General features: G+C 40.7%; 1 protein-coding gene across 5 annotated transcripts in view; it reads left to right on the forward strand.

The window, feature by feature from the left end:
* The window catches only part of fhod3a (formin homology 2 domain containing 3a), a 67002-nt gene that overhangs the window by 2412 nt on the left and 46233 nt on the right, over positions 1-18357 (forward strand). For all 5 annotated transcript variants that reach the window (XM_035993234.1, XM_035993235.1, XM_035993236.1 and 2 more), the window contains exons 2-3: positions 2993-3102; positions 10135-10202. In XM_035993234.1, the coding sequence (XP_035849127.1) occupies positions 2993-3102; positions 10135-10202 (178 nt within the window). The remainder of the gene's footprint in view (positions 1-2992; positions 3103-10134; positions 10203-18357) is intronic.

Below are 18357 nucleotides of genomic sequence, written 5' to 3' on the forward strand. Positions count from 1 at the left end.
GCAGAAGTCTCAGCATCAGTGAAACAGCCACAGTTTTGCAGGGGAAAAACTCCCATTCCTCTCAAAACAACAAAGCCTAGACTTCACAGCTCAACTTGTATTTCATTACCAAAGGCTTCCCATTAAAGCACCATTGGGAGATTTAATAGCCGTGTAGAACACACCCTCCTCCACGCTCTTCAAAGAGCCTACTCCTCTGTGGCTCTGATTTTGACACAAAAAAAGTTCTTAAAAACTCATCGTTTAAGTTACGTAAGAGTATTGTTAAGTGTAGACCCACCGTGATCGCCAGCAGGCTTGGTGTTTTAATGTGGAAGTAATTACTCCCCTACCCCCACGTTTTTGTTCTTTTGATTAAATGAGTGTAAAGTATATACTAGCCAGCCACTAAGTGTGTCCCTGGCCCGTCCTGGAGCCTTGAGTGTGAAGAGCCTGTGGTTCCTTCTGGAGCCACCTCTCTGCCGGCTCCGTCCAGCATGATGCGTTTTGTTATGTTATTACTAATATTACCCAAGCGAAGTGTTTTAGGAAAGAGACACCCTTTGGAGGGGGAGCTGTTAATGTATTGTGTTACAGAGTGGTCCGGGGCTCACTTCTTCTTGCTCTCCAAGCAGTATTTGTATGATTGAGTAATGTGTGTAGATAAAGTGGCGCAGCAAAAGAAAGCAGCTGGAGGTGGGACTCTGTCTTGGGATGTGTGTTAGACAGAATGGGGGGATTTTCAGAGAAATAAACAAAGCCTCATACAAAGACCAGACATACTGTAATTAAGTAAAACTGGAATATTGAAAAAAAAATAAAAAAAGCTGAATAATGTTAGTGGATTGGGCACAAGACATGCTTTTGTCTTACTGCTACATAAAAAGCGGGGCAGTGGGACAGGGCATGATTAACCCCCCGACTACAAAGATGGCGCTTAACATTTTTGCAATAGAATGCTCATGTTTTCTTCTTAGTTCATATTTTTAGCCATGCTAGAAACCAAGCAGGCTCTGGGGAAGGCAGAATTGGTATGTTAGTCCACTACTTTGGCCCAGACTAACTCAACTATTAGATAGATTGGCAAAACATTTTGGACTAACATTTGGCATGCACATTCATGTCCTTCTTAGGATGTAGGCTAATGTACCAGCTTTGGTGATCCCTTACATTTTGTATCCATCCATCAGCCCCAGCTGTACTTTATGTTTAGTGCTAATTAAAAGTAAGATGTGAACTTGGTAAACATTACACCTACTAAACATCAGCATGTTGTCACTGTGAGCATCCTGCCATTGTAAGATTAGCATTTAGCTTAGTAAAGGTAAACGTCCACTCAAGGTCCACTTACTATCTTTTTATTTGTCATTCTCATCTTCCAAGACGCTTCCTTAAATTTTCCCTAGCTCGTCTATATGACAGTGGTCTACCTTGTAAAATATGGTTATGTTGACAGCATTTTATTTGGCTTTACTGACTGAATTTCAATCAGGGATGTGTCTAAGAACAGTGTGTTTTGCTTTGCGGATTAGCTATTTGGCACAGATGGATTAATGTTGTTGTGAGGGGGGGTGAGGGGAAACTGGAGCAGAACCCAGACTCACCTCATTTGCTTATGGCGCATAATTCCTTCTTCTAAGCTTGGAGTTGCTTAGTGTAGTACTGCCAAGTTCATTGCCATATGGATGACAGTCAGCTTCTCCTTTGCAACACTTTGGCCTTGACAGTAACCCCCCCTTAACTCCCAGCCCCTAGATACACCCACCCTTGAGCTCCTGTGCTGCCTCAGTGTAGAGTAAATATAGCAAGGTTATATTTATGCTGTGAGTCCATCCGACAGTCCGTCTCTCTGAGAAGGAGGGACAGAAAGAGAGCTGCAGCAGGTCTTGTGATTTGCGGTCTCTGCTGGTCAGGGAGTGTCGTCATGCAGCCCGCCCCAGACAGCCAGGGGGCGTTTGGCAGCACCCCAGAGGCTCGGTTAGGCCTAACGATGCTATTGAGGTGCTAAATGCTAATTCAACTCATGACTCTGATCTCATTCACCTATTCATACATCAGCAGCTTTAACAATCAGTTGCAAAGCTCATGGCTTATTGTAACAATAACGCCATGATGTATGTTACTTTTTATGAGTTGTTGCTGGGATGGCTGCTTGCACCTGCTATCAACTTGTGACTGTACCCATAAACATCAATGCCAGTTGTGTGCAGATATATTACTGTGCACCTGGTCTCAAACTCAGCAGGGTTTCTCATTACACAGCATAGCGGGTCAATTCTGACTTAGGCCGCTCTGCAGTGCTACCTTAGCTCATGCCATCACAGATGACATAGGCGCAAGATTGCTCTGTTCTTGAGAAGTGAAAAAAAACCCAATCTGCCATGTGCGTAAATGTACATGTGTAAATTAAGTATGTGGGGATGATTGTGATTGCTCTCTCCACAAACATACAGAGACTTAAATGTCCTGTAGCTTCATATTGTACACAATTTAAAAATGTGTCTCACAGCTGGTATTTTAATGCACTAAAAGTATTCTTTTTTTCTGTTTCCCTCTGGTTTTGGTTTCATGTTCTGCAGCCTTTATTGCTACGTCTCTACTAGTTAATTCCCTTAACAGCTTTGTAATGCTGAAAGCAGAGCCACACCGCATATGGCTCTCCCCCTTTTCATGGTTCACTGTACACACTCATGTTGAAATCCTTGCCCTGTAAACTGACTTTATGTTACGTGCTCAAATTGTTTCAAAAAAGGGTGTGAAACACATGCAGAGACATACTGTACAGAGTGAGTATTTAAAAAATAGTGGTCCCGGAGACCAATGTCATTCCTGTGGGTGGTTTATGTACGTACCAAGCGCTCAATCATATTTTCCATTCCTAATTTCAATTTTAAGTTGTCCCTTAGGGTATACTCAGTTTAACTCAGTTAAATCCAATCCAGTATCTTAGTTCAGGTCTATTTCATTCATTAAGACTTTTGTGTTCAAAATATTTTTTCATTCTTTTCCATAGCTTGATGACTGCACGCTGCAGCTCTCCCACAATGGCACCTATCTGGATCTGGAGTCCTCTCTGGCTGAGCAAAAGGACGAGCTGGAGGGCTTTCAGCAGGATGACACAGGGTGAGACTGATATACATTTATACCCTGTGAAACATATCAAACTGATACACTGATACCATGCGCTACACACACACACACACACACAAACATCTTTTCAAAAGTTTCTCCATTCTTGTAAAATCGGAAGAATCTCAAGCTGCTGGATATGGATTTCTTGGAAGCACAAGTTCATGGAAAGTATGAAGTGTTCTGGAAAGCAGGACAGATGTGCCCTCCCTTCCACAGCTACAGCTCTCTCACTGATTTTATTTTCATTTTTATATGTATATATATATATATATATATATATATATATATATATATATATATATATATATATATATATATATATATATATATATACAATAATTGATATTCTGATTTTTTTTGTGACAAAATGTTTCAGTTTACTCGCTGTAGAAGAAACAGCATTTTAACTTTTTCATCTCCCGCCGTGGTGTCTCACTTTGGGTTAACAAGAGAAATGGAAAATGAAAATCTGCTGCTATGGCTCTGCATTTTGCCCAGAAAATTGTATAGCAGACGTGGTAAGCCACATAACGTTAGATCCTGACACACCTTGCCTTGTGTTCAATTTAGCTAGTAGATTATGGCCTAAACAATAGCCAAATATTTGGCCTTTTCTGTGTAAAATAGCACCTCAGTGTTGCTGTTGCCACGTGTAACGTTATGATAATGATCAAATCTGTAGCTAGGATAATTAGCTCTTTGTAACAATTCTAAAAAAAAACCTCAAAATGTATTTAAGAATTGCAAAAAGTCTTGACTGAGGAGTTATAATGTAAGTTACTGAAAATAAATGACCAAATAATGTAGTAGCCTACATATTTGTTTTGTATAAAATGATGTTAGTGTTACATAAAGTTAGTTATCTTCTTTAGTACTATCGGTGGGGACGGTGGGTACGCGTACCTACCAGATTTCGTCATGAGTCATTTGTACCCACCACTTTTTTTGAAAACCTCGAGCTCAATTTAGTTTAAAAAAAAAAGTCCATAGCACATATAATTCTTGAGTGACAGATGCCAAAAAATCCACACAGCCGCTCTGCTGCTGCGCTGGGTGCACGCTTCTCTGTTCACAACACTGCCTGTCGGGACATTCTGCTTAACGTGAAAAAAAAGCTTAACGTGGTTTAATGTACCTAAACAACGATCAATGATCACCAAATTTCTCATGGCAATATCTTGTAATGAACACTTAAGTCTGTCAAAAGAACGAAACCAAAATCCAACGATTATATAAGTTATCTCACATTAGCGTTGTCTTCTTCATTAGTGCCTATGGCGAGGAAAAAGCTTGTACCTAAACAATGATCAATGATTACCAAATTTCTCTCTCATATTGCTCCTCATAACTAGCCTCGGTAAACCCTGATGAACTTACGGCAAATTTGAGATTTGCTCTGCAAGTCAGTCTGGCGAAGAGCCCATTCAAGCCCATTTCCAATGTCCCCAAAATCGAGGCACCAATCACAACCGGGCTTTACACCAATCACAACCGTTGAGGTGGGCTTTACGCGACGACGATAGCGCAGCGACGGAGAGCAGCTTTTTGTTTACATTCAACATGACGGCTACCGAAGCGCAGCGTCACCCGGATCGTTGGTCTGATTGGTTAAAGGACTATCCAATGCACCCAGAGGCATTTGAGCGGCGTCCATTGGTGACGCCCCTTTGGAAATTAACTGTCAATGAACCTTTCCCAGACCCACTCTCAGTCACAACTGAGAAGGGTCTGGTGTCAACCAGGCTACCTCATAACCACTGAAAACTGTCAAAAAATCGAACCAGAAATGTGGTGATGATTGATCGATGTTAAGGTACATTAAACCATGTTAAGCTTTTTCACGTTATGACTTATAAAGCCCATGAGAACCACGGGGAGTCAACCCACAGCCGCTCCGCTGCCCTGCTGAAAATGTGAATCAGATAACGTCCATAATAATTGGAGTTTGGGTTCGATTTTTTGACAGTTTTCAGTGATTATGAGGAGCAATACGAGAGAGAAATTTGGTGATGATTGATCGTTGTTTAGGTATATTAAACCACGTTAAGCTTTTTCCTTACATAGGCTCTAATGAAGCAGAAACGCTTAATGTCAGATAACGTCCATAATAATTGGAGTTTGGGTTAGATTTTTTGACAGTTTTCAGTGGTTATGAGGAGCAATATGAGAGAGAAATTTGGTAATCATTGATCGTTGTTTGCGTACATGAAACCACGTTTTTATTCATTAAGCTACAGGACAGCGTCTTTCAAAACATGACCTGTGCGAAAGAGAAAAAAAAAATGAATGCGTCATTGTACCCAGCACTTCTGGAAATGTACTTCCGAATGCTTCTCTGTCCCCAGCACATTTCAAACCAACTGACGCCCATGCATAACGTTAAAACCTAGCATAACCTTACATGTTTGCAAGCTAGCTATACAGTGGTTTAACAATGAGCCTCTAGCTTAATTAGCTAGCTAGCTGACCAGGTGTGTTAGTTTAGCTAGCTAACAAGCTGTGTAAGAAACGTACTCTACATTCAACTGGTGTAACGTTAACGTTACAATAACATTATCAGTGGTTGTCACTACCCGTTGTGAGTCGAATGCAGATGTGAGTTGCGCATGCTCAGATTTAAACAGTTTATGGCATAACGCCAAGGGATCCGGATCCGGCAAACGATTTAGCAAGGGGGTAAGCCTCTCTCCACAACGCGTACCTCCTATGGCGCCATTTTGATGTTAACAAGCACTCACCCGCTGTTAGCATTCCATTGACTGCCATTCATTTTGGCGTCACTTTGACAAGAATAAATGTGAATAACTTTACATCTGAAGCGTTTAAAGACTTTATTTGTCCATTGTTTATTTCTAAAGGAACACGACAATGTATAAAAGGCTCAATTACCTTGTATCTCACGTTATGGCTCCGTAGCAGGCGTTTTTATAAAAATAGGCTAACGATTGTGTCATAACCATGCGACTTACTGTCGCATAGTAGAGGAATTACCGTATAGTACAGGAGAAGCTCGCAGGCAGTTTCGACTTACATTCTCTGCTTAAGTTTAATTACTAATGTTAACTAGCATTTTAGTTAGCAATAATTAGCCTGTGCCTATGTTATCTCCTTACATATACCTACGCTCTCCATCTCTGCAAGATTGGGAATGATTGAGATTTCTCTTGGCACAGCTATCAGAAGACTTACAACTTTCAGACAGGTTGCTCACGTCACATCTACGTCTTCAAGCTCAGTTGGAGGGTGCGCAGTAACGCTCAGCCCTCACCGGAAAAGTGCTTCTAATAGCCTTCATTGGTCTCCGTCCAGTGCAACGGGATCTGTTGATCTGTTGATCCTTTAACTGTCTATGTATTTTAGCTATCTATGATTGTTTGATTGCTAACGTTAGCTCAAAACGCCATTCAAGTGACAGCCTTTGTTGTGTTTGATTGCTAACTTGTAGCCAGCAGTGAATGAACTTCGTTATGTAGGTCCATTTTTGTTGTATTGACATTACAGTCTGTCGTTAGCAGGTTCTTGTAGGCTACTTCAGCCTCTAACCTAGAACTAAGGATCATGCTGTGAAAATGTAATGCCTTACGCTAAATAATAAATTACTGCTATGTAATGTACCTATCTCATTATTCTGTGGCTAACATATGGCATATGGCATGTGGGTAACATATATTAATATATACAGTCTATGTTGGCTAACAGCAAAACAGATCTATGTGAAATTTGGTCATTGTCGCAAAGTGACGCATGCGCAACTCCCATCTGCACTCGACTCACATCGGGTAGTGACAGTGGTGAGTAAATTCCTAGTAACGTTACAAGGGTGACGGGAGAAGTGGGAGGACCAAAATTATGTAGTCCATGCCTTTTTATGATTATCATCAACCTTGCGTTTGTGTAGCTAAATAAACACTTAAGTTCACGTCGCTGTTACGCCCGGGAGACACAGCTGGACGGAGCCCTGCAGACAGTTGCACAAATTAAAATGAGAGAGTATCTCTAGACGTGCAAGGAAAAACGTTTCTGACACCCTCTCGAAATTATTGAAACTTGTTAACCGTGTTGCAATAAAGAGGTATTTGTGGGGATACAGGGATCGCGGATTAAAAAATAAAGTCGTACAAAGTGCCCTAAAGTGTCCAAGTAAATGTCCCAGTATCAAAACTAATGTTAGATACTGTGTCTTTAATACCGTTATTGTGAAGGCTGAGTCACTTTAGATGCATTTTGTTCTCATATGTTAGCTCCTACATAAGTGAGAAAGCATTGTGATGTAGAGCTCTGAGAATTACACTGAGATGGCAGCTGTTAACTGGCTGCATATGTACTGTGTGTGTGTGTGTGTGTGTGTGTGTGTGTGTGTGTAGAGTTGTGGTAGGCTATGTCTGTTTTGAGGCTGGGGGCAGCATCATGATAAGTGATAGCAGACGACAGAGCCGGGTTGTTATCTGTGTCTGTCTGTGTGGTTTCCATGTATACATTAATTTTTTTGTCAAAGCATGTGTGTGTTTGCGTCTTTATTATGTGCCTGGTAAGCCATGTGGCAGTTGATTGACAGGTGTATAAAGGTGTGTGTGTGTGTGTGTGTGTGTGTGTGTGTGTGTGTGTGTGTGTTTCTGAAGTGGTTTAGATCTTGGGGAACTGGTTGGATTGGACAGGCCTGTCTGTCATCTAACCAAGGTCATACTGCACTGACAGTAGGAAATGAATCACACATTGGGTTGGGTTTGACACTTTCTTGGCTATACATCACAAAGGTTGATGATGGATGCTTCAGACTAAGTCTGTTCTGTCCTCCCTCTGTCGAAAGAATACTATTTATATAGTGTCAAAAGTTAGTAAACTGGTCATACTCAATATCTCAGCCTTACACCACACATTTACCTGTGCTTTAAAGTCAGGCAGTTAATGACAGCTGTTGTAAAATTTTAAAGGTATAGTGGTTGTGAATTTTGGGATTGACTAGCTGTGTCTATTCACCAGTTGTGATGGTACTGTGTTGTTTGTCACAAATTCATATGTACTGTCTTTTCCCACTGAAGCTGCAGCTTCTCCAGTCTCACAATAGTCATAACAACGTTGCCTTAATATGCATGGCCATTCAAATCTGCTTGTCTGTATCACAGTATCATGGTATATTTTAATAGTATATCATTAAGGCTTATTTTTCTTCTTCTTTTTACTGACAAGCCTGAACTGTAAAACTGAAAATTGCCTTTCACTGAAGAATGTGTTATAACGAGTAGATTGGTGTAAAGTGATTTCCACCCAGAATTTATGTTCCCTGCCATCAAAAATGTGTTGTGATTCCAGCTGCGGCAGGACACTGCTCACCACAAACAAGGTCCTCTGGTGACGAGGACAGCTCAAGAGTATGCTTTCACTAAAGGAAAGTGAAAAGAAACATTGGGAGCAAACTGCTGTAGATTATGATGCAAAGTAACCAAAGTCCCTCCAAGCCATTCAAGGTGTTTTTGTATCATTTAAAATACTATAGTGAAATAGTGAAAGCAAAATATAATGAATCCTATCTCTCTTTCACTAGCATTTTTAATCCTAAACAGCCCTTCTCATCCTCACAGTTAAATTATATAATTGAATTTTCTTTCACATTCCTCACACTGTTCTCTGACTGGCCGGAACCCTCACTCTCCCCAAGTCTCTGTCATTGTCACACTAGTCTATATCGATGACGTTCCACTTCCGGGATTGTTCAGGTGGCGCCGGAAATTTCGCCAGATGTCCCTCTTTTTCGGCCGGATGTCCGTCACCTTCCGCTTTCTTTGTGTTGGAATTTTAAACTCCGGTGGATTTCTGAGGACTATGGTTAACTGCTCCTCAGATCCCTGCAGGGTAAATCCAGACAGCTAGCTAGACTATCTGTCTGATCTGAGTTTTCTGTTGCACGACTAAAACAACCTTTGAATGTACACACGTTCCACCAAAACAAGTTCCTTCCCGAGGCTATTTTGTAGAGGCACCGTCATTGTGTCCGGGGCTTAGCACTGCCCATGACGATTGTGATTGGTTTAAAGAAATGCTAATAAACCAGAGCCCGTTTTTTTCCCATCCCGGAAGACCCTCCTCTGCAGCGCTGTGGAGGTAGGTCTGGCAATGCTAGATTATTATCACACAAAACATTATCAGACCGGTATGGCAAGAAAAATGAATTTGCAAGAAAAACACAGTTCTATCAGCGTCTCAGCAGATTGTGTTAACATTTTGCTCTATTTCCGAGCAAAGCTGATAACGCAGCTTAACAAAAGGATAGGAGGCCAGCTGGTCTCTTGTTTGGGTGGGTGTTATCCTTGCTGCACGTTATGCATAACGGGTGTATTGCAGCGGTGTGTGTGTTAGCAGAGCAGTGCTTTCCCTACTTGAATTGGATGCTATCAGCATGTTAGTGATGGAAGTCAGTGATTAGAACAACTAAGGCTACGAGAGAGAGTTTGAGTTGCTCTCAAAATACCATCATAATTTACCTTTATGTGTGCGTGGGATCATTTTGTTTTCCCACTGGAAATATGCTGTGTATGAATGTGTGCTCAGATGGCACGGTGGTATGTGGAGGTGTGTGTGTGTTGTGTCTGCTCCTGCACTTTTCGCTGTCTGTCCTGAAGGCTCAGATGTGTATCATGATAGGGGTACAGATCCAATGCAGGTCACTGTTTGTTTGCACTTTTCCCATCATGCCAACTGCCTCTGCATTGTAAAAAATGTCCATCATAACATGTCATTGCCTCATATTTTGTTTTATGATCTAATTTTAATTTAAAGCAGTAGCCAACTGAATGAGAAAATTACACTAACTTTTCCAATGCCGTTTCACTTGTTGCAGTAAATTCCGCTCTAGAATTAAGTGTGAATAACTCGTGAACAAGACGGATCACTCCACTAATGCCAAGAAAATTACACTTGATTCCAGAAGTTAATTAGGTTTGGCTTTAAGTCAAATTATTGTGCAGAAACTAGACAACATGCTTAGTTGCTTTCATAAAGATATTCTTTTGCTTCTTTTGTTGTCAGGTCCAGAGGGAAGAAGCACGGTATTATTCTGCGGACCCAGCTGACCGTCCGAGTACACGCTTGCATCGGTGAGTGCTGTGTGACATGTTTATGTATGTGTTTAACATAAATTTCTCCCTGGACACACACATGCCCCGTCAGACACATCAGCAAGCCTAAGAACACATTGTACTACACGCTTAGATGGCTGTCAAGGGGTTTACACATGGTTCATGCTGGGCTGAGACCTGAGACCTCCCACTCAGAGGCAGGTTTGACTGCTACGGTATGTGAAATTCCACCAAGTTCAACGTGGTATTGTGATCATGTCAGTAAGCTTCTCCATGGTTTAGAGAGAGAAAAGCGAATGGAAGCTTTTTATGTGTATGTGGCTGTAAGTGTAAGCTCAGTTTTTTTCCCTTTCTGGGGCTGGTGAAGTTTTCACAGTGGGATGTTCTTAACTCCTCCCAGTTTGTAATGGTGAAGAGGAGGAGGGAGGAAGAGACAGAGGGAGGTGTGAGTAACATTGAAAGTTATAGGGTGCTTGAAGAAAAAGATGGCAGTACGAAAGGGACAATATGTTATGATAAGAGTAGGAAGAAAGAAACAATAGGAAGAAAGGGAGGGAGGGAATGAATGGAGATGAGAGGGTGACACACTGTCAAACAACACAGAGCCAAACACATCCTCTTTTTTTAGTTTGGAATTATAGATACTTGACCTTTTCATTTTGTACTACCATCACAGGTCAAAATTTCAGTTTGTCCAATAGTTTGGTTTTGACCAAATACCTGCAAAAGTAATGACATTACCATCAGTTTTGCTTTATCTAGCACAGTTGCCAGAACTGGCTACTTATCATTTAAGATTATTCGTAATTTAGCCTTACAGCTGCTACAAGATTTCATTTTCTCACTCTGACATTGCATTTCTTACCTACTGGCTTATCATGTAATGTACAGTAGGTCTATTTTAATGATCTAGAAAAAATAATGTACAGAAAACACATGGATGATTTTAGTGTCTGTTTTCTCTTTACTTAAAGTTGGCCAACAACCTCATATAACAAGTGATGTATTCCTTTTTCTGTCTGCAACTCACTCTCTTTACATCACCCCGCACTTTGTCTGCGCTCGCTCCTTTCCTCCATGACTTGTCTGCATGGTCAACATTCTCCATGCCAGTGATAGCAGTGCTAATTCTGGATCCTAGAATCAGTGTCCCGGATTGGTTGAGAACGTGGCGAGGTGAAAGGTCACTAGGTGTGGGACTTATGGTGTTATGGAGAGAAAACGTACACATAGAAAAAACAAACAAAAAAACACCATCAGTTTCTTAATTTAGGATTTGACATAACTTACATTTTCACAATGCAGTAATAAAATGGAGAAGAATAGAGTTAATAAGAAAATAACAGTTGATTCAAAACTAAATATTGTATTATCATACAAATCACTTTTAATTTTGCAACATGCTGTAAATAGCAGTTCGCATTTACCCAATCTTAGGGTCATGAACCCCGGAACTTGCTCCATATTACTCTCCTTTAGTAGAGTACTGTGGACATATGGTTCCTGTCTTCTTTAGAATGAGGGCTCTCTTTAGTCCCACAGACAAGCTCTGCTGTTACTGGGATGAGATAACCTGACCCGAGTCTGCAGCCACCTGCTGCAAACATATATATAGATAGATAGATAGATAGATAGATAGATAGATAGATAGATAGATATGTTTGCACAAAAACAAGCATAGCCGGGCTATATTTGCTTGTCTTGGCATAATTAGAAAAAGCACTTATAAGAACAGACTCTTTATTTTTGCAGACAGACTTTTTATTGGAGAAAAAGGCTGCCTTATCACCATGTAAGATGCATTTCCTTTTGAAGGGCATAAGTGAAACTTGAATTTTGCCCATTCAGCGTGGCACAGATGCAAAGCAGCAACCAGATCCTGACTGGAGTTCATAATGCAGAGTGGCACTGTGTAATTCTGCTTACAAACATAAAATCATATAGCGTCAGCGAGTCAGAGCGACCCATTCACTTTAGAGATGTACTGACCATTTTCTACTCTTCTCAGCGTTGCTTCAATGAGTCTGTTCAGCTATCTACTCATCTGCCAGTTTTTAACGCTCTCTAATCCTTCCGGATCCTTGACTTTTAAATCGCCTGAGTAGTGGGCTAGTGGTCAACATACTATCCACTAAATGAAAAGTCCGTCACAATCAAGAATACAAATTGCTTGTGGAATCAAGTATCTGTGACTTACAATTAGTTGGTCAGTATAGTAGGATTGCATGTCATGACCATGCCACATGCATGATCATTATTTGGTTTATGTGTTTGAAATGTGGGAAGGTTCAATTCTTTACACATTTTCCTACAGTAATCTTCCTACAGATTTTCCTACAGTAATCTTGCTGTCTTTATCAGCTTCCAGGTTTGATTAACAAGGATCAGGATTTGATTGTATTAAGGTCAAATGTTAGGGAGATCTTAGGGTCTGCGAACTTCTTCAGTAATTCACTGATCTTCTTTTAGTGCCACAAGGTTGAAAAAATGAGTATAGGTATGAGAAACACAGCTCTCCTTGGCATTTCTTGGCATCGCTGCTAACGGAAAGATCAAATTACATTCAGGCTTGCCATTTTGGGATTAAGGATGTTCTGTGATGTGCGTATGTGTGAGTGAGGGTTTGATAATGTGTGTGAGTTAATGAGTTTTTCTATTGTATATGAAAAGGAGAACACATTGGCATGGCCAGCGTAGCAGTGACTTTGTCTGCTGGTGTAAGCACTACTCTGCAGGCAATGTGTCTGCACTGAAGAGGCCTTTGTGGCACTTTAATGATCCAGCTCTGCTCAGTACTCACTGCATTTGGGGGCACTGATTGGGGTCAATTTAACAGGAATGTATCGGGGTTTTTTTATGCAGGGCAGGTGTCCTGAGTGAACAAGGTTTAGCCTAACCCTCATCATTTTGCCCATCGACTTTATCATCTCTCTTTCTTTTGTTCTTTTGCCCCTCAATATCTACTTGTGTGCCCAATTTCCATATATTCTTTCCCCTTCTCTTAGTTGATCCTGTGGTCTGCAGTCCCGTCAGAGTGCCAATCAGAAGCCCTTGTTTAAGGGTTAATTTTAGCAGTCTCCGTCGCAGCAGAGTTGTTGTAGGGCGTAGCTGACGGGTGGAGAGAGGTGGTTCAGGGGTGGGGGTGAAGTGAAGGTTGTTATCTTTAGAAAGTGTTGACTGCACAGAAACATGCGAGGAAGGCAGCACAGTGCTGAACCTCTACTCACTTAATGTGAGAGTTACAGGAAGTGAGAGGGGCGAATGAGGGTTGATTGTGGAAGATAGAGGATAATTGGAAGGAATAATGTTGATAGGTAGTACGAGTCTAGAAGTCTACTGCCCTGCTAGCAGCATCAGTGCTCATTACATCCCACAATATGAGAGCGTCAAACCAGTTATCTATTAGGAATGTGAGTTTGGTAAGTGTTATTATGTGGCTATGTATACATCTTTCTTTCTTTCTTAAGAGCAGGCAAACAAAGGGATCATCCTTTTGGGAGCATGAATGTGCAATAATGCAGTTGAATATTTTTTGCGTAGTTGAACATTTTTTCTTTCAGTGTCTCTGGAGGAAAAGTGAATGGGTCAACTAAAACATGATTCATCATCTGGGGACCATAACAATACAATAAATACCCTGACCGATACTAGATTTCTGAATACCAATATTGAGAGTTTAAATAAAATCCGATGACAATCTCTTGGATTTATAATTTTTTCGTAACATACTAATATATACAGACATTATTATAAGGATCCCTTAAATTTGTTTGATAAAGAATTATTACAGCTTTGTACATTGCAGGACATGTAAGAAATAAACTTGTCAGTGCTTTCAATGTATTGGAGTCAGTTTCTAAAGCACCTCAAAATTAATATATTCAATATATCAGCCTGGCTGATTGATATAGCTCCAGATAATATACACAACGTATTTCACAGATATGCAGTCATTAGTTCTTCACTGAAATACCTTGCCATTACCTGTACTTGTGAAAATTTTGATCTGTGAGTGACGCTAGATAATAAAAGGTTAGTGGGGTCACAAAAAATGTTAGCAAACTGTTGCCTTTTTTAAACAAATACAATGCAACATTAGCATTTATTTGGAGTCATATTTCTGGCCACCTGGTGAACTTACGCATACAAGTAGTCATACAAACTATTGTTAATTTTAAACATTGATTATAGCCATTGTAAGTATTATATGCTGGTTTGTTTTTTTATGATCTTCATAATCTATTACTCTAAACATAACGTAAAAATGAAATAAAAGACATTCACATATAAACACATTAATAAATGTAAGTCCAAAGTTAGCAAAACATTTAGGATTAATGATAAAACCACATATAAAGCTGCACTGGCAATCTGTAATTTTCTCATTTGTACACTGTTAAACTGCACATTACAGAATCCCAAAGCTTTCCCAGCCTCTCCTGAAGTGAAAGGCTATGCAGTAATTAAATACAGTTTAAGTGATCAAATATAGAGAGGGTATGCTATCTGACAGGTAAAGCTCCCCGTAATGAGTTGTACAGCAGGTGAAACAAAAGAGCCGTAGTGCAGAACAAAAGACCTTGCATGTGTTTTGGAGCCTGTTCAATCCCTTGGCACTTCCCTCTGGAATTTAGCCCTTTTTTAAAAAAAAAAGGCTTTTCTACTGTTGGATTTCTGCGACCCAATTATCCGTCTCTAATCACCCCCCATTGTAAAAAAGAGGCGGGGGCCAGAGGTTGAGGTGGAGTGAAGGTTGACTTTCTTTGATTTTTTTCTGTTTGGGCTGTTACATAACAAATTAGCAACTTGACGAAAGAGTCTAAGATTGTGTTGCCCTTGTCTCCTTCTTGTCTAAGTTCCAGTTGTATGTTTTTATCCTGCTTTGATTGGACGAAAAAGTAATAATAGACCACTATACAAAAACAAATGTTGATAGTAACTGTATGTATGCACTGTAAAGCAATATTTTGAGGATTTGATGGTATCAGTGAGAGTTACACAAATCCATATCTCTGTAAATATAAGCTTACTGACATGGTGGTCTCTAGTGAAAAAACAATAGTCATATATTGCAGTATTGCTTCAGTCACAGGGGGTGCAGTGGTAGTGACAGCAGTCTGGCTGTGAGATGCTGCAGAAAGAGATGGCTACAGCTGGTTCTAACAGTGATTTACTGTGTTGGTGTCCCCCCGCTGTGGGAGATAAGGCCTGGTAATGGCATGGTGTGACAGGGAGATAATACTTGGTGATGGCCGGGTAAGCTGGGAGGGGGCAGTAGTACATCTGTGGCTGCGCAGTTGTAAAACTCCAGACATATTATATGGTTTTCCTGACACGATGCCCTCTAATATCTGTGCTAACATTAGCCAACATGCTCTAACTACTTTTCAATCTGGCATCATTTCCCCTTCATTAATTACATTACTTTTCTCTACATTGTCCATTTGTCTCCAATTCTCCTCCACGTCTCCTAACTAAGTTTTATTCAAACACCCTCACCACTTCTGTTGTTTAACCCCTGCAACCTCTTTCTTTTCCTGGCCTGCCCGCTCTGATCTCTAAATCTATATTTACTCTGTTCAGCTTCACATAGGCTACTGTTCGTGACTCTTTGTGCTCATAGACACCTGTGGTTTTGGCTCAAGAAATTGTGCCTTATGATCTCTCTGTGTGCACATGTGTGAGTCAAATAGGATCACTTAATCTGTTTTATCTGTGCACAGCCATGATATCTGCCATGCAAATGTGTGTTTATGTGTCTGTATTTTGTTTTCACTATCTCATCATTAACTGAAATCGGCTGTTATGCATTCAGAATACAGGACGCCCTGCTCTCTTTTCATCTGTGTTTCACAGAGAGAAAGAAGGAATGAAAAAAAAACAACACTCAAATAGTTTCCCCTCTACCCTCACCAGCAGCTGGGACCCGGAGGAGCGACTGAGAGCATTGCGCCCACATGAGTCATGCCTTAGTTACTGCTGTGGGAGATGGAGAGATGGGTTGATGAGACATTAGGGATGGAGGTGTAGAGCAGTGGAAGTGGTGGAATAACTTAACAGCAGTAGCTGCTGTAGAAAAGCCCGTAACACGCATCTATCCTGTAGCTGTTCTCCATTCCTACTGCAGTAGCACTCTTCAAATTGTCTCTAACTGTAAATAATGTTCCCTCTTGCTTTCTTACAGTTTAGTAGTAGGTCTAAACAAAGTTCAATGTTCTCTGTTGCAGTATGCCGTATGCAGATAGAAATAACAACTGTGCATATTGCACTGCTTACCCTCAGCTGTCAAGCTTAGCAATTATATGTTTTTGGAGTAAAACTACAATGCGATTATTTATGGATTCTATGGTTTTTGCTGTGTAATCCTGTTGTGTGTTGCAGCTGTGTGTCTATTGTCACCGTGATCAGTTGCTGTGGTGTGGTGGATCCTGTGTGTTACAGTGTTGTGCTCTCTGTGGATGTGGCGGGGTTTTCCCTGGGCTCTAGTTATGCTGACAAACATAAGCAGCCCAACTGTTGTGCACTGGCACAACACATAGCTGTGTGTGTGTGTGTGTGTGCGTGCGTGTGTGTGTTTGACTGTGTGTGCGTCTGAGTGTTGTGTCTGGGCTTGTTCATATATGCAACTGAGTGTGCCTGCACAAACCTCTGGCTGGTCTGTTTTAATCATTTTGAAACTATTACATAATGCAATAAAACATTACAATTACCACAAGCTAAACATCCAGAACACACACACTGGAGAATCTGCGGGCTTGGCATCTTATCCAGCCGTGGGGTTTTAGAGATGATGGGTTTAGGGGATGTGTGGAGAGAGACGGGAGAGGGATGATTTCCAGGGAAATGTTAAAACACTTAGGGAAGGAAACACAAGGGAAAAACAAAGCAAGGAGGAAATGCACCTGCCAGACAGCAGCAGCAGTTGGCCAGCAGCTCCACAAGTTATTTCGTAGCTCTGTGGACCGCCAACTTACAGGTGAGGAGAGTGAAGAAAGAGAGAAAACGTTGCCATGGTGGTACAATTCTGCTGTTTTCTATTAAGTTTAACACACACTGTGGTTCTTCTATATAATGTGCTTCTATTTTGGGGTTCCAGACCAGAAAGGTTAGGGAATATTGCTTTGGCAGTTTAATTTAGAGAATAACTTGGCTGGACTGATGAGGAGTTAACTTTGCTCCTAACCCCAGTACTTTTTTTTAAAGAAATGAAAATTGTAAGCCATAACCAGTGCAAATCATGCTCTAGTATAAATCCAACCTGAATAAATGCTTTCTGTAGTTTTATACAGTGTATCTCAGTTTAGTTTATCTGCAGGTTAATTTCTGAATTCATGCAGAGGTTAGGAAAGAGGTTAGGCTTAGGAAACAATTTTCCAGCCCACTTTGTAGTTATACGTACTCTTATATTATACTGTATCATACCCCCACACACACACATACTGAGTTAAGGGACCTTTTATCTGATACGGCCTCTTCTCTGTCTGTAACAGTACTAGAACTCCCTCATACAGTAGCTTTTGTCATATCTCATCGTGCCTTCTATATTAGGATCACACAGAAATAAACGTATGCGCGCACACACACACACACACACACACACACACACACACACACACACACACACACACAAGCAAGTGAGGAGTATAATAACAGGCCAGTGTGCTATGAGTCAGAGCACAATTTCACTCAGCTAATCCACTCAGCAAGCAGCACATATCCTCCAATGTCTTCAATGTTTACTCTCGCCGTGGCTGCTGTTAGTCTTACTATGGTTTCTCCATCTGTTTCTACTGTGTTTGCCTTTCTCACTCTTCTCTCTTTTCTCTCTTGTATGTCTGTCTTCCTCTGTCTTCTTTGTCAGGCTCCCTTTTTCTGTATTCTCAATCCAGCTAATTTATTCGGACGACTGACCATCAAAAACATTGCCAAAGTACATTTTCAAAGCCAATAAAAGAGCAGTTTAGACACTTAAACTACCTTTAAATTATCATAATTATCATCATTATTACATTGTAATACATAAGCATTAGTGCTCATTGTACTTCCTAAATTGAAAACTACTCTGCTTGTCTGACGTTTTTCCAGTCTTATTTCTGTCATTGCACATGCCCAGTGAATCCAATCAATTAACAATGACATCAGCAGCAAGCATGAGAAGTGAGAGAGGAAGAGA

This window comes from Sander lucioperca, chromosome 16, assembly GCF_008315115.2.
Source record: "Sander lucioperca isolate FBNREF2018 chromosome 16, SLUC_FBN_1.2, whole genome shotgun sequence".
NCBI classification, from domain to species: domain Eukaryota; kingdom Metazoa; phylum Chordata; class Actinopteri; order Perciformes; family Percidae; genus Sander; species Sander lucioperca.